The 18101-nt window shown below is 36.4% G+C and overlaps 1 protein-coding gene across 18 annotated transcripts in view; it reads right to left on the bottom strand.

Moving 5' to 3' along the window:
• Positions 1–18101, bottom strand: part of MLLT10 (MLLT10 histone lysine methyltransferase DOT1L cofactor) — a 308932-nt gene that overhangs the window by 131855 nt on the left and 158976 nt on the right. For 17 of the 18 annotated variants that reach the window (XM_023548872.2, XM_064284905.1, XM_003410556.4 and 14 more), the window contains 2 exons: positions 17295–17388; positions 15144–15239 (listed from right to left, as the gene is read on the bottom strand). In XM_023548872.2, coding sequence (XP_023404640.1) covers positions 15144–15239; positions 17295–17388 — 190 coding nt within the window. The remainder of the gene's footprint in view (positions 1–15143; positions 15240–17294; positions 17389–18101) is intronic. The other variant, XM_010590689.3, reaches the window with a different exon arrangement.

Genomic DNA, 18101 nt, shown 5'->3' with positions numbered 1-18101 from the left:
AAGATACAACCATATTAAATACTTATGCACCCAATGACAGGGCAGCGAGATACATGCAACAAACTCTATCAGCATTGAAAAGTGAGATAGATGGCTCCACAATAATAGTAGGAGACTTCAACACACCACTTTCGGTGAAGGACAGGACATCCAGAGAAAGAAGCTCAATAAAGACACGGAACATCTAAATGCCACAATCAACCAACTTGACCTCGTAGACATATACAGAACACTCCACCCAACAGCAACCAACTATACTTCCTTTCCCAGTGCACATGGAACATTCTCTAGAATAGACCACATATTAGGTCATAAAGCAAGCCTTAGCAGTATCCAAAACATTGAAATATTACAAAGTATCTCCTCTGACCATAAAAGTGGAAATCAGTAACAGAAAAAGCAGGGAAAAGAAATCAAACACTTGGAAACTGAACAATACCCTGCTCAAAAAAGACTGGATTATAGAAGACAGAGAAATTCAGAGAATCCAATGAGAATGAAAACACTTCCTATCAGAACCTTTGAGACACAACAAAAACGGTGCTCAGACAACAATTTATATCACTAAATGCACACATCCAAAAAGATGGGCCAAAATCAAAGAATTACCCCTACAACTTGAACAAACAGAAACAGAGCAACAAAAGAAACCCTCAGGCACCAGAAGAAAATAAAAATTAGATCTGAACTAAATGAAATAGAAAACAGAAAAACAACTGAAAGAATTAACAAGACCAAAAGCTGGTTTTTTTAAAAAATCAACAAAATTGATAAACCACTGGCCAAACTGACAAAAGAAAAACAGGAGAGGAAGCAAATAACCCGAATAAGAAATGAAATGGGTGATATCACAACAGACTCAACTGAAATTAAAAGAATCATATCAGACTACTATGAAAAACTATACTCAAACAAATTTGAAAACTTAGAAAAAATGGATGAATTCCTGGAAAAACACTACCTACCTAAACAAACACAAACAGAGGTAGAACAACTGAAAAGACCCATAAAAAAAGAAGAGATTGAAAAGGTAATCAAACAACTTCAACAAAAAAAAAAGCCCTGGTCCAGACGGCTTCGCTACAGAGTTCTGCCAAACTTTCAGAGAAGAGATAACGCCACTACTACTAAAGGTATTTCAGAGCACAGAAAAGGATGAAATACTACCAAACTCATTCTATGAAGCCACCATACCCTGGATACCAAAACCAGGTAAAGACATCACAAGAAAATTATAGACCTATATCCCAAATGAATGTAGATGCAAAAATCCTCAACAAAATTCTAGCCAATAGAATTCACCAACATGTCAAAAAAATAATTCGCCCTGACCAAGTGGGATTCATACCAGGTATGCAGGGATGCTTCAACATTAGAAAAACAATTAATGTAATCCACCACATAAATACAACAAAAGACAAGAATCATATGATTTTATCAATTGATGCAGAAAAGGCATTTGACAAAGTTCAGCACCCATTCATGATAAAAACTCTCAGCAAAATAAGAACAGAAGAAAAATTCCTCAGCATAATAAAGGGCATTTATACAAAGCCAACAGCCAACATCACCCTAAATGGAGAGAGCCTGAAAGCATTCCCCTTGAGATCGGGAACCAGACAAGGATGCCCTTTATCACCACTCTTATTCAACATTGTGCTGGAAGTCCTAGCCAGAACAATTGGGCTAGAGAAAGAAATAAAGGGCATCCAGATTGGAAAAGAAGAAGTCAAAGTATCTCTATTTGCAGATGACATGATCTTATACACAGAAAACCCTAAGGAATCCTCAAGAAAACTACTGAAGCTAATAGAAGAGATCAGCAGAGTATTGGGATACAAGATAAACATGCAAAAAATCAGCTGGGTTCCTCTACACCAACAAAATGAACATCAAAGAGGAAATCACCAAATCAAGGCCATTTACAGTAGCCCCCAAGAAGATAAAATCCTTAGGAATAAATCTTACCCGAGATGTAAAAGACTTATACAAAACTACAGTACACTTCTGCAAGAAACCAAGAGAGACTTACGTAAGTAGAAGAACATACCTTGCTCATGGATAGGAAGACTTAACATTATAAAAATGTCTATTCTACCAAAAGTGATCTATACATTTAATCCAATTCCAAACCAAATCCCAACGACATTCTTTAATGAGATGGAGAAACAAATCACCAACTTCATATGGAAGGGAAAGAAGCCCCGGATAAAAAAGGCATTACTGAAAATGAAGAACAAAGTGGGAGGCCTTACTTTACCTGATTTTAGAACCTCTTATACCACCACAGTAGTCATAACAGCCTGGTACTGGTACAACAACAGATACATGGACCAATGGAACAGAACTGAGAATCCAGAAATAAATCCATCCACATATGTGCACAGTTGGTATTTGACAAAGGCCCCAAAACAGTTAAATAGGGAAAAGACAGTCTTTTTAACAAATGGTGCTGGCACAACTGGATATCCACCTGCAAAAAAATGAAACAAGATCCATACCTCACTCCATGCACAAAAACTAACTCAAAATGGATCAAAGACCTAAATATAAAATATGAAACGATAAAGATCATGGAAGGAAAAATAGGGACAACGTTAGGAGCCCTAACACATGGCATAAAAGTATACAAAACATTATAAAGAATGTAGAAGAAAAACTACATAACTGGGCGCTCCTAAAAATCAAACACTTACGCTCAACCAAAGACTTCACCAAAAGAGTAAAAAGACTACCTGCAGACTGGGAAAAAGTTTTTAGCTATGACATTTCTGATCAGCACCTGATCTCTAAAATCTACATGATACCGCAAAAACTCAACTGCAAAAAGACAAATAACCCAATTAAAAAATGGGCAAAAGATATGAATAGACACTTCACTAAATAAGACAGTCAGGTACCTAACAGATATATGAGGAAATGCTCACGATCATTAGCCATTAGAGAAATGCAGATCAAAACTACAACGAGATTTATCTCACTCCAACAAGGCTGGCATTAATCCAAAAAACACAAAATAATAAATGTTGGAGAGGCTGTGGAGAGACTGGAACACTTCTACACTGCTGGTGGGAATGTCAAATGATACAACCACTTAGGAAATCGATTTGGTGCTTCCTTAAAAAGCTAGAAATAGAACTGCCATACGATCCAGCAATCCCACTCCTTGCAATATATCCTAGAGAAATAAGAGCCTTTACACAAACAGATATATGCGCACCCATGTTTACTGCAGCACTGTTTACAATAGCAAAAAGATGGAAGCAGCCAAGGTGCCCATCAACGGATGAATGGATAAATAAATTACGGTATATTCACACAATGGAATACTACGCATCAATGAAGAGCAGTGAGGAATCTGTGAAACATTTCATAACACGGAGGAACCTGGAAGGCATTATGCTGAGTGAAATTAGCCAGTTGCAAAAGGACAAATATTGTGTAAGACCACTATTATAAGAACTTGAGAAACAGTTTAAACTGAGAAGAAAATATTCTTTTGTGGTTACAAGAGTGGGGAGGGAGGGTGGGTGGGAGAAGGGTATTCACTAATTAGATAGTAGATAAGAACTACTTTAGGTGAAGGGAAAGACACCACACAATACAGGGGAGGTCAGCACAATTGGACTAAACCAAAAGCAAGAAAGTTTCCTGAATAAAACGAATGCTTCGAAGGCCAGCGCAGCAGGGGCAGGGGTCTGGGGACCATGATTTCAGGGGACATCTAAGTCAACTGGCATAATAAAATCTATTAACAAAACATCCTGCAACCCACTTTGAGGAGTGGCGTCTGCTGTCTTAAAACGCTAGCAGGCAGCCATCTAAGATGCATCAATTGGTCTCAACCCACCTGGATCAAAGGAGAATGAAGAACACCAAGGACACAAGGCGATTATGAGCCCAAGAGACAGAAAGGGCCACACGAACCAGCGACTACATCAACCTGAGACCAGAAGAACTAGATGGTGCCCGCCTACAACCGATGACTGCCCTGACAGGGAACACAACAGAGAGCCCCTAAGGGACCAGGAGAGCAGTGGGATGCAGACCCCAAATTCTCATAAGACCAGACTTAATGGTCTGACTTAGACTGGAAGGACCCCGGTGCTCATGGCCTCCAGACCTCTGTTGGCCCAGGACAGGAACCATTCCTGAAGCCAACTCTCCAGACATGGATTGGACTGGACAATGGGTTGGAAAGGGATGATGGTGAAGAGTGAACTTCTTGGATCAGGTGGACACTTGAGTCTCTGTTGGCACCTCCTGCCTGGAGGGGAGATGAGAGGGTTAGAAGCTGGTGAAATGGACATGAAAATAGAGAGCGGAGGGAGACAGCGGGCTGTCTATTAAATTTTGGGAGTGTGTAGCAAGGTGTATATGGGTTTTTGTGTGAGAGACTGACTTGATTTGTAAACTTTCACTTAAAGCACAATAAAAATTATTAAAAAAGAGCAGGCTTGGCAATATTAATCTCTGACAAAACAGACTTTAAAGTCCACCACAAGGATTAGAAAGGGTACCATTTAATGATTAAAGTATCAGTACACCAGGAGGACATAAACACAATAAATATTTGAGCACCCAACAACGGGGATCCAAAATACATAAACCAAACTCTAACAGCACTGAAAAGACAGAGAGATAGTTCCACAACAATACTAGGACACTTCAACATATCACTTTCAACGAGGGACAGAACATCCACAAAGAAGCTCAGTGAAGACTCCAAAGATCTAAATGCCACAATCAATCAACATGACCTCACAGACATATACAGAACATTCCACCCAAAAGCAAGCAAGTGTACTTTCTTTTCCAATCCGCACGGAACATTCTCCATGATAGATCACATATCAGGGCCTAAAGCAAGCCTTAACAGAATCCAAAACATTGAAATACTACAAAGCATCTTTTCTGACCATAAAGCTAGGAAAAAAAAGCAAGGAAAAAAATAAAACACTTAGAAACTGAATAACAAGTTTCTCAAAAACTACTGGGTTATAGAAGAAATTAAGATCAGAATAAAGAAATTCATGGAATCAAATGAGAATGAAAACACACCCTACCAGAACCTTTGGAATACAGCAAAAGCAATGCTCAGAGGTCAACTTCTAGCAACAAATGCACACATCCAAAAAGAAGGGCCAAATTGAAAACATTAACCTTACAACTCGAGCAAGTAGAAAGAGAACAGCAAAAAAAAGCCCCCGGCACCAGAAGAAAAAAAAGAATAAAAATTAGAGCAGAATTAAATGAATTAGAGAACAGAAAAACAATTCAAAGAGTTAACAAGACCGAAAGCTGGTTCTCTGAAAAGATCCATAAAACTGATAAACCACTGGCCAAACTGAGAAAAGAAAAACAGGAGAGGAAGCAAATAACTCGAATAAGAAATGAAATGGGTGATACCACAACAGACCCAACTGAAATTAAAAGAATCATAAGAGAGTAACATGAAAATTGTACGCTAACAAATTTGAAAACCCAGAGGAAATAGACAAATCTCTTGAAACACACTACCTACCTAAACTAAAACACAGGTAGAAAAACTATATAAACCTATAAGAGATTGAAAGGGTAATTTAAAAATGCCCAACAACAACAAAAAACCTTGCCCTGATGGTTTCACAGGAAAATTCTACCAAACTTTCACAGAAGAGTTAACACCGCTACTACTAAAGGTATTTCAGAGCATAAAAAAGGAAGGAATACTTCCAAACTCATTCTATAAAGCCTACATAACCCTGATACCAAAACCATGTGAAGACACCACAAAAAAAGAAAATTACAGATCAATATTCCTCATGAACCTAGACGTAAAAATCCTCAACAAAATCTAAGCAATAGAATTCAACAACATATTAAAAAAATTTCACCGTGACCAAGTTGGATTCATACCATGTATGCAGAGACAGCTCAACATGAGAAAATCCATCAATGTAATTCATCACATAAATAAAACAAAAGAGAAGAACCACATGATCTTAGCAATTGATGCAAAAAAGGCATTTGACAAAGTCCAACACCCTTTCGTGATAAAAAAAAAACCCTCAGCAAAATACGAACAGAAGGGAAATTCCTCAATAAAGGGCATTTATACAAAGCCAACAGCCAACATCACTCCAAATGGAGAGAATCTGAAATATTCCCCTTGAGAATGGGAACCAGACAAGAATGACCTCTATCACTTTTGTGTTTGTTTTAATTAATTTTTATTGTGCTTTAAGTGAAAGTTTACAAATCAGCCAGTCTCTCATACAAAAATTTACATACACCTTGCTGTACACTCCTAATTGCTCTCCCTCTAATGAGATAGCACAGTTCTTCCCTCTACTTTCTCTCCCCGTGTCCATTCAGGTAGCTACTGGCCCCCTCTGCCCTCTCATCTCCCCTCCATACAGAAGATGCCCACATAGTCTCATGTGTCTACTTGACCCAAGAAGCTCGTTCTTCACCAGTATCACTGTCCATCCCATATTCCAGTCCAATCCCTGTCTGAAGAGTTGCCTTTGGGAATGGTTCCTGTCTTGGGCTAACAGAAGGTCTGGGGACAATGCTCTCTGGGGTCCTTCTAGTCCCAGTCTGACCATTAAATCTGGTCTTTTTACGAGAATTTGGGGTCTACATCCCACTGCTCTCCTGCTCCCTCAGGGGTTCTCTGTTGTGTTCCCTTTATCACCACTCTTATTCAACATTGTGCTGGAGTTCCTAGCCAGAACAATTAGGCTAGAAAAAGAAATAAAAGGCATCCGAATTGGTAAGGAAGCAGTAAAAGTATGTCTATTTGCAGAGGATATGATCTTATACACAGAAAATCCACAAGAATCCACAAGAAAACTACTGGAACTAATAGAAGATTTCAGCAAAGTATTAGGATACAAGATAAACATACAAAAATCAGTTGGATTCCCCTACACCAACACAGAGAACCGCAAAGAGGAAATCACCCAATCAATACCATTTACGATAGCCCCCAAGAAGATAAAATACTTAGGAATAACTCTAACCGGAGATGTAAAAGACCTATACATAGTAAACTACAAGACACTGCTGCAAGAAACCAAAAGAGACCTGCATATGTGGAAAAACATACCTTGCTCACAGATAGGAAGAGTCAACGTTGTGAAAATGTCAATTCTACCCAAAGTGATCTATAGATACAAGGCAACCTTGATCCAAATTCCAACAACATTTTTTACTGAGCTGGAGAAACAAATCACCAACTTTATATGGAAAGGGAAGAGGCTCCAGATAAGTAAAGCATTAGTGAAACAGAGCAAAGTGGGAGGCCTCACACTACCTGATTTTATAACATACCTCCACAGTAGTCAAAACAGCCTGGTACTGTTACAACAGATACACAGACCAATGGAACAGAATTGAGAATCCAGACGTAAATCCATCCACATACGAGCAGCTGATATTTGACAAAGTCCCAAAGTCAGTTAAATGGGGAAAAGATGGTCTCCTTAACAAATGGTGCTGGCATAACTGAATATCCATCTGCAAAAAAATGAAACAAGACCTGTCCCTCGCACCATGCACAAAAACTAAATCAAAACGGATCAAAGACCCAAACAGAAAATCTAAAACGATAAAGATCATGGAAGAAAGAATAGGGACTATGCTAGGAGCCCTAATACATGGTATAAACAGAATACAAACCATAACTAACAATGCACAAATGCCAGAAGAGAAACTTGGTAACTGAGAGATCCTAAAAATCAAACACCATGCTCATCAAAACACTTTACCAAAAAAGTAAAAAGACAACCTACAGACCGGGGAAAAAAATTTGGCTATGACAAATCCAATCTGAGTCTAATCTATACAATCTACAAATACTGCAAAACCTCAACAACAAAGAGACAAATAACCCAATTAAGAAAATGGGCTAAGGATATGAACAGGTACTTCACCAGAGAAGACGTTCAGGTAGCTAACAGACACATGAGGAAATGCTCATGATCACGATGCAACAATCCCACTCCTTGGAATACATCCTAGAGAAATAAGAACCCTCACATAAATAGATATGTGCACACCCATGTTTGTGGCAGCACCATTCACAGTAGCAAAAAAGACAGATGAATGGATAAACAAATTATGGTATATTCACATAGTGGAATACTATGCAACAATGAAGAATGATGAATCCACAAAACATCTCATAACATGGATGAATCTGGGAGGCATTATGCTGAGTGAAATTAGTCAGTCACAAAAGGACAAATGTGAGACCACTACCATAAGAACTCAAGAGAAAGTTTAAACACAGGAGAAAACTGTCTTTGATGGTTACAAGGATGGGGAGGGAGGGAGAGCCGTATTCACTAACTACATAGTAGACAAGAATTATCTTAGGTGAAGGGAAGGACAACACATAATTCAGGCAAAGTCAGCACAAGTGGACCAAACCAAAAGCTAACAAGTTTCCTAAATACACAAACACTTTGAGGGACAGAGAACCAGGGGCCAGGATCTGAGGACCATGGTTTCAGGGGACATCTCCGTCAATTGGTATAACAAAGTTTATTAAGAAAATGTTCTTCATCCCACTTTGGTGAGCAGCGTTTGGGGTCTCAAATACCAGCAAGTGGCCATCTTAGATGTATCATTTGGTCCCAACCCATCTGGAGCAAAGGAATATTAAGAACACCAAAGACACAGGGAAAAATATGAGCCAGAGAGACAGAAAAGGCCATATAAACCAGAGACACCATCATCCAGAGACCGGGAGAACAAGAGCGTGCCCGGCTACCACCAATGACCGCCCTGACAGGGAACACAACAGAGAGTCCCTGATGGAATAGAAGAATATTGGGGAGCAGAACTCAAATTCTAGTAAAAAGACCAGACTTAGTAGTCTGACTGAGACTGGAAGGACCCTGGAGACATGGCACCTGGACTTTCTGTTAGCCCAGAATTAAAGCCATTCCTGAAGCCAACTCTTCAGACAAAGAATAGACTGGACTATAAGACATAAAACGATACTCGTGCAGAGTGTGCTTCTTAGCTCAAGTAGATATGTGAGACTAAATGGGCAGTTCCTGTCCGAAGCCGAGATGGGAAGGTAGAAAGGGACAGGAGCTGGTTAAATGGAAATGGGAAACCCGGGTGGAAAGGAGGAGTGTGCTGTCACATTCTAGCGAGAGAAACTAGGGTCACATAACAACGTGTGTATAATTTTTGTACGAGAAACTAACTAGAACCATCAACTTTCACTTAAAGTACAAAAAAAAAGGGCAAAAAATAAGTAAATAAATAAAACTACGCACAAAGGTTTTAAACTATTTAGGCTAAAGGGGCGTTATGTTTGCAATTCACTCTCATGTTCTGAAAAATAATCTGGATGGATGGACAGACGGACGGACAGACAGGGAAGAAGAGAGTAAGAGGGGCATGATAAAGCTCATGTGGTAAAATGTTAGTATTTTCAGAATTCGGGTGAACGGTGTAGAGGATTTATTCCTATATTTACCATTCTTTCTTAAAGTCTGAAATTATCAGAAAATCAAAAGTTTAAAAAAAAAAATCTTTCTGGCTACCCACTGCCCTAGAACGAAGTAAGAAACTGGAATTGCTTACAAGACCCTTTATGAACTGGCCGCTTCTTAATTAAATAGTCTCATCTTATGTCACTCTTCAGCCCCACCAAACACACAAAAGCCACTCTAAACTGCTGCTCCTAAAAACCCTATCCTCTCTTAAATCTTTGCACATGTAGAAGCTTAAAGCTTCAACTTCAGACAAAGATTTCCAAAAGGAAAGCAATGACAAATCTTTGATTGAATGTTTTATTCCTACGCATTCCACAGAAAAATGTAGTCCAATCCAATTGAAAAAAATGAGTAGACCTAAACAAAAGGGAAGTCCAGTCAATCCCTGGGGTCACAAAATGCAAGCCAAAAAGTCTGTCTCCAAAAAACCCACACCCTACCCTAACAGTGTCTACACTGGCAATAGCTACTGTATCTGTTGTAAGCTATTAAAAACCAAGCACAAGTATCCAAAAAAAAAAAAAAAAAAAAAAAACCCACTGCCATTGAGTCAGTTCCAACTTATAGTGATCTTAAAGGACAGTGAAGAACTGTACCGCTGCATTTCATATGTGCAATCTTTACAAAAGCAGAAAAGCATAGCTTTCTTCCATGGAGAAGGTGGTGGGTTTGAACAGCTGCTGGCCTTTTGGTTAGCAGCCAAGTGCTTAACCACTGCACCCCAGGGCTCCTTAAAGTAACCAAAAACCACCCCACTGCCGTCAAGTCGATTCCAACTCATAGCAACCCCTATAAGACAGAGTAGAGATATCTCATAGGGTTTCTTCCAAGCAGCAGCTGGTGGATTCAACTGCTGATCTTTCGATTAGCAACTGAGCTCTTAACCACTGTGCCACCAAGGTGCCAAAGGCAAGTAAGGGTGAGGGTAAATCCCTATCTCACTGTAGTAGGGGACAGATAGATTTCTGGCATACCTACTTGGAACAGAGTGTGTTACTGACTTACAATGTATTTGAGTTATGACAAACTGCACTTCAACCATCGGTGTACCTGAAAAATTGCATCTTCCTTGGAGGAAGTTACAGGAAAATGCATGCAGGTGATATGGAAAAAATTGCTAAGTTATGTGGGCACGCTTCAAGCATTTGTTCAGGATAAGATGATGGAAGAGGTCAGTGGAAAAACTGTCCATATGGCAACAGCGCTGACATTAGAACTTGATCTTGCTGACGTGGAAAAGCTCATAGATCATGCAGGGGAATTGACAGATCAGGACTCGATGGCTTTTGAATAGGAAAGAAATGCTGAAGAAGAAAGAAATAATGAGGAAAAGGAAGGACAGAAGTCAAAAAATTTTACAGTGAAAAGTTTAACTGGAGTTTTTTTAAACTAAATCAGGGGCTTCAGTTGCTTGAAAACGCGGACCCAAATGCTGATCACGATCACTTTGCTAAAGCTGACAGGCACATCTGAGAAGCAGTAAGAAGTTACCACAAAATATATGAAGAAAAAAAGAAAAGGATCATACCAACAACTCTTACTAATTTTCTGACTAGAAACTCCATCCCCATTCCCAGGGATGATTCAATGATCCAGAACCTTCCACAAGTGGAGTTATTTCCACAACTGACAAAATGCCAATGTCATCTAATTCTTCTTCATAGTCAGAGTAAATTTTTTGATTTGTGTATTTTTTTATTTATGTATGTATTAAAATATATCAAAAGCCAGTGTCGTCAAGTCGATTCCGACTCATAGTGACCCTACAGGACAAAGTAGAAGTGCCCCGCAGAGTTGCCAAGGAGCGCCTGGCAGATTCGAACTGCCAACCCTTGGTTAGCAGCTGTAGCACTTAACCACTACACCACCAGGGTTTCCAAAATATATCAAAGTTTATATATAAAGTTTCCAACCCCCAAAGAGAAAAATTGGATTTATAAAGATACTGATAATAAAAGGCAATAATAATGAAAACTTAAAAGAGCACCAAAAGAAAAAAAAACACAGGTATTCAACTTACATCAGAACTTATAAGTGAGTCATCAGAACAGAAGCCCATCTTAAGTGGAGGACTACCTGTAATACACTGTCACCAAAGGTGACCTGGTTGTAATAAATCTTAATACTGTGTTTCTGGTCCATTATGGATTAGTTAGCATTGATGAGTAGGAAAGGGAAGGGTCTGAGGTTCAAATGAATTGGTACAAGATTATCCCAATAGAATAAATATCCGTTGTTGTTGTTGTTGTTGTTATGTTCCACTGAGTGGGCTCCAATTTATACTAACCCTACATATAACAGAACTAAACATTGCCTGGTGTTGTGCCATCCTCACAATAGTAGGTATGTTTGAGCACACTGTTGTAGTCATTGTGTCAATATATCTCGTTAAGGGTCTTATTGAGGGTCTGTTATTTTCCAAATAATGACCTACAATTTAGCCTTTAGAAAAAAAATCTTTCTGAAGCTAGGAGCCTCCCAATACACCCACATGTTGCTATGTCTGATGTGCTTCTTCACTTCCTAACCTTTCCACACACCTCACTGAGTGGCAGTGAATGTGTAAACGTAAGAATCAAAAAGCCAAACCAAATCTGTTGTACTCAAGTCGATTCCAACTTAGAGTGACCCTGTAGGATAGAGTAGAGCTGCCCTCATAGGGATTACAAGGCTGTAACCTTTAAGGAGGCAGGCTGCCACATCTTTCTCCCGCAGAAGGACTGGTAGGTTTGAACTGCTGGCCTTTTGGTTAGCAGTTGAATGCTCAGCCACTGCACCACCAGGGCTCCTTAAGCATAAGAACACTAGAGACTTAAAAGTCAAAATGACTCTATTTTTATGTAATTCACTAGCAGTTACTGTAAGCTATTAACCTTGGAGAAGTTATTCAACCATTCTATGAAAAGACAGCTTCACAATCCTTAGAGGGTTCTTTAAAAATAAATAAATAAATAGATGCCTTCAAATAGTAGTGGGGTAGAAAAGCTTGTGCTTTCAAAACTTAACAGGTATGAAAAGAATTAGAAAAAAATGAATAGAGACTCTTAAAGACAGAGATGACTGCCTTATTAACCACCACAATAAATTAATCCCCAGTTATTTCAAAAAAAACTACAGTCAAATAAGTAATTCTACACGACACTTGTGACTTCAAGAAAATTCTACTTTAGAATGAACATTAATCAACATTTAACAGACTTAAAAGAAATTCTTCTTAAACAAGAATTCACAAAATCCAAACCATTTAGTGACTGGATTAAACATTCATACACATAGCTATAATTTATTTCAAATATATACTGTCATTCCTCCTTAGAATAGGTCCCAAATTTTCATTTTTCTGGAAAAACTGCCCCATTTAACATTTAACCAGTGTTAACACACCTTGGACAAAAAGAAATTCTGTGAAAAGCAAAGACTATATATTTTTAATTTTTTTTACAGTTGTATAAAAAATGGTAACTTATACATTGTATATTTCATTTTTAAATACATAATTTAGACATCACAGTTTTTAGCCTTTAATATGCTTTATATAAGCATTACTTATTTGTAATTTAATAAATGATATTTTTTAACTTGTGAAAAATATATAAAAAAGAACGAAGGCAGATAATTTAGAAAGAAGAGTGGTTTAAACTATCTCTTATGAATAATATCACCAAAATTCAGCTCATAATATACAGTATTTTAAAATACTAAAGTCTGCATGATTATGAATGCTTCCTTTAAATGCAACATTTTATAAGCATGCTAAGCATATTTTTCAAGACAACAGTTATGGACGCTAAAATCTTAAGAGAAATAAAAAGGCAGAAAAGAGAAAGATGGCTTATAACATCCACTCTTTTCAGCTATATTATCACTGAATATCATACCATAATAAGAACATCCCTTCCCAAAGCAACCAAACAAGTCTAACAAAATAATAAATTTATAGATGTTTACCTCACATCCTTTATAATCAGTAAATCTCAGTTATTAAAAAATAAAATGCACAAGTGGATTTAAAGCTTGACAACAAAAAAAAAGTTACTAAACTTATGTATGCTAAAAGTAAAATTTAAATACTATTTCCACCTTAATGAAAATATCAACTTCTAAAATTTGAAGCTAAACAAGTTTGACAAAGTAAATATTTTTAAATTTAGTATTCAACAACCAGAAAAACTCTTAAAATACAAAACCTAATTCATTTCTAAGGCAAAAAATATGTTTTTATTCATAGAGTCATAAGCACTATATTTATCTAACTGTACTTACATTTAATAATTTGCCTTCAAATAACATGCCAGAGAAGTTATCAAAAATAAATATCATCATTCAGTGCACACCTCTTTAAAAAAGATAAAGCTCATGAAATGGCAGAACAGAAGAATATCAATGGTTAGACTTCCCTCTTTACAATTTATGAGTCCTAAGAATCTCTACTTCATGGTTTAAAAAGTTTAAATCTCACGGTGCTTTTTGCTAATCTGCCATTTTTCCATCCATAAATACAAACAGAATAGACAGCAAGACATAACTCTACTATTGGTGCTTTATCACAGAACCACTTCATTAAAGAAATCAAGACAAATATGTATACTTGCTGCCTAAGATCTGTTAAAAATAAAATTAACCTAACAAGAGCCCTAAAGTGGAACAGTTATAATTATTATTTTACTCATAATCAGACATTTAATCTCAAAACTAAGTTTCTAAAATGTTTACCTTGACAAAAAGGCACAAACATGCATTAAAAATGAAAGTATCTTAGAATAACTGTACTTCAGCAAAAAAAAAAAAACTGTACTTCAAATCCCAAGTATTCACAAAAGTAAAAATGTTAGGTGATCTCTTTTTTTAATCCAATATGCAGAAATATTTTCCAAACTAGTTTATAACAACTGTTTTAACATTCTTCTTTACTTGAAGATATTCTTTGTATTCTCGCTTCTTCAAAAACACTTCACAGTAGTATCCTTTCTCCTACACTGGCAATACGTTGTTAAAGAATGATAAGCTATGAATGAGTCAATAGTACTTATTTTTAGCTTACTAAAAATTAATCATATTCCTTAAAGTAAGTAAAAATGTAAGCAGAAAACAGGTTAAGTCAGAAGAAGACAGATTAGTATATAGGCAAGCTTTTAATGTTTTAATTAAAAGACAAAATATTCTCAACAAATGGTCTAATAACATTTTCCCATTAGATAAAAATAATTAACCATTGGCACCACTGAAAAAAACCATGAAGAATAAATAGAACTTCAAAGCTGTTCTATTATAAAGGAAAAAAACTGATATTTACTTACATGTGAAATAACTGGTTAACGATATATAGCAACAAACTATTATTGCTAAAGTCGCCTAAAATTTCCCAAGATGACCATAGTAACACATGCAAGAAATCTCTCTCATGCTTTCAAGCCAACTGTATTTCAAATTTTCAGTTGACATGGACAGAACCATATTCACAAATATGGCATTTTTAAAAACCTACTCCTTGACTTATTACTCTTATGATATATATAAAGGTAAATTTTTTCTATATTTCAATGTCTCCGTTCACCTACCAAGAACTAAATTTTCACTAAAAAAAGAAAAAAAAAATCTATTAAGTAGATGAGCTACATATTCACCAACAACAAATCCACTTACTTTTTTCTCTTTCTCATGATGTTTATCCTGAGAGTGAGAGGAAGAATCACTTAAACTTTGATCATATGACCTATTAGATCCCCGTTTGCTCTTTTTCTAAAAAAGAAAATATATATACATATGTGTATATGTATATAAAATTTTTTTGAAGAATCTTTTTGTTAGGCTTAAACCAATTTAAGTGTGAAGTATTTAAAAAATGTTTACTAAAGGAAAAAAGTCTCACTATTTCAATCTATATAATCTAGTTTAGATAACATTCAAATATTTTTATCTAAGGCATTCAATTATAAAGGAAAATCTAAGCCTAAATTTAACATTAATGCCACATTTTTGTACATTTGTGAAAATAGATGTTCTATTTTCAAGTAATCAACTATATAGTTTCAACGTCTGCTTTAAATTAAAAAAGATAATAGTAAGTTTCAACCAAAAGAGAATGCCATCATGAAGAAGGATGCCAAGACTAGAAGAACAGAAAAATATTTGAAGAGTTACTTCATGCCACTAAGAAAAGCAAGAAGCCTTTAATCTTTTACTTTTAGTATTAAACGCACACAGGTTTCTAAAAACTGGTCTCTATGTAGTTTATTAAGAAAAAAATTAAAGGAAGTGTCAGTAATAGACCCATGCATTTTACAAAGCATACTAAAAGCATTACACGTTTGTGTTTAAAATCCGTACATTACTGAATAATAAAAGTATGAAGATGAGAGTACTTGGAGTGCTTAAAATTTGGTGGTACCTACCTAACTGATTTAAACTAGACAAAAATTACTATAAAAGATGCTCAAATTACCATGCAAATGTAGAATTTAATACAATACTATTATCAGATTTTTTTGCCCAAACCAGCAAATGGGAACAGCACATCAATAACTAGCAATGAGAAAGCTCTATCTGCACAAACTTGCAAATCCTTTTTATAATTCTCTATTTTATCTACATTACTTCTCATATATAAAATGAACATTCCGGTGTGCTCTTAACATCCAAGCAGCAAAATGTTCAGTTTTAAAATCTCAAAGCTTCTCTGAAAACACTTCCATATTCTTTGTCAGTCATTAAAGTAAGTCAAGGCCTTCAGCAAAAACACATACTCTTAAGTATTTCATAGGCAGGAACCAGAACGTTGGCGGCATGAGCTGCTCATTTCATGAGAAAAGGGCCTCTAATGATATTATTTACTCAAAAAAAAAAGGGGGGAGAGAGGAAAGGAGGGAGGGAGGGAGACAGGCGGGCAGGCCCATTTATAAGAAAAAGGTAACAATTAAAAAAAAAATAAGACCTTCAAAAAAAAAAAAAACACGTCTTAAACCGTAAGGTTAAAGACCGAGAAACGGACACTTGGGACATCAAAATATTCTTCCTTCAAAGTAACAGGGACACAAATATGTAACAGTCAATCAAATGTTACTAACTCAATCATTCATGGTACTGTATGACTGCAATGATTGACCAAATTGAAAAAAAAAATTCCCAAAGTTAATTTTTAAATGTTTTTCTCAATGTCTTTAACCAAGTTACAAAACACCCTTGTTTCACTATTTCACAGTAAATAAAAACGAGAATAAATGTATAATAATGAAGCAAAAAATTAAGATAAACAAGTAACAATCACAAAATGTATAATCAGATGTCAAAAATCAAATTAACTGAAAATACGTTAAAGTATAAAGAATTCTTCCAAATCCATTTTCTTTCAGTAAAAGTATACCCATACACACCCCCAAAAACCCACTGCCTTCGAGTTGATTCCGACTCATAGCGACCCTATAGGACGGAGTAGAACTGCCCCATAGAGTTTCCAAGGAGCGCCTGGCGGATTCGAACTGTTGATCTCTTGAGTAGCAGCCGTAGCACTTGGCCACTACGCCACCAGGGTTTCCCAATATACACTATTTACTGTAAACTGTTAAGTATGTATTTTAAATTAGAATATTCATGTTTACAAATGAACCCAAGAAAAAAACATCTTTTTAAGTTACTAGATCCTTTAATTTCTAATAAAGAGCTCACTAAGCAAACTTAATCTCAAGCATATATCAAGGGAAAAGGAACTGCTACTTTGCCATTTTTATAAAATAAGGTCACTCTACTGTCAAAATTAATTATTATTATTTTCATGTTAAATTCAAGACAAATTCTTACCAGTTTACTAAAATGGTATTTACAATAGCCACAGTACTGGACGTTATCTGCACCATTACCTTCTTCTTCACAAAGTAGTCCAGCAAACTGAGCACTGAAAATAAAAGCCCAGTATATCAATAAAAATTCAAAACCCAGTATATATAAACAAATAAAATTTACTCCCAAGCATGTCAGATACGTAATAAAATTTATCTCCTAGGACATAAAGGAAATATAAAAAGCTATAATCAAATACATTTCACCCCAACCTACAACCTGTTACTTTTTAAAGTTATATTTATGGTTTAAAAGAGCTCTTTAACCTTTTTTATCAAGGATAAATAATTACTATGCTTTTGTGCCACCAAAAGACTTAAGTTTCTTTTAGATGAGGAGCCCTGCTGGCGCAGTGGTTAAGCACTCAGCTGCCAACCAAAAGGTCAGCAATTCAAATCCACCAGCCCTCTGCAGAAGAAAGATGTGGCGATCTGCTTCCAAAATGATTACAGCCTTGGAAACCCTATGGGCCAGGTTCTACTCTGTCCTACAGGGTCACTATGAGTCAGAATTGACTGGGCGGGCAATGGCTTAAGGTAAATTCTTCCCCCCGCCACAATTAACAATTTTACTTTTGCAATCTATATCGCAGGTAAGATAGAAAGGCCATGACTCTAAAGAGATAATACAACATGATGATATTTAGCTTATGGATGCAGATTACATAGCGGTGAAAGGAAAAATTCATTCACCCAGGACTGATTTTCCAACTCTAAATGCTTCAAGTCAGAATACAGTAGGCAAGATAAATGTTTAAGCTGTGCTTTT

Source organism: Loxodonta africana, chromosome 4 (assembly GCF_030014295.1).
Source record: "Loxodonta africana isolate mLoxAfr1 chromosome 4, mLoxAfr1.hap2, whole genome shotgun sequence".
Classification (NCBI taxonomy): Eukaryota; Metazoa; Chordata; class Mammalia; order Proboscidea; family Elephantidae; genus Loxodonta; species Loxodonta africana.
This window is presented reverse-complemented; position numbering and strand designations above follow the sequence as displayed.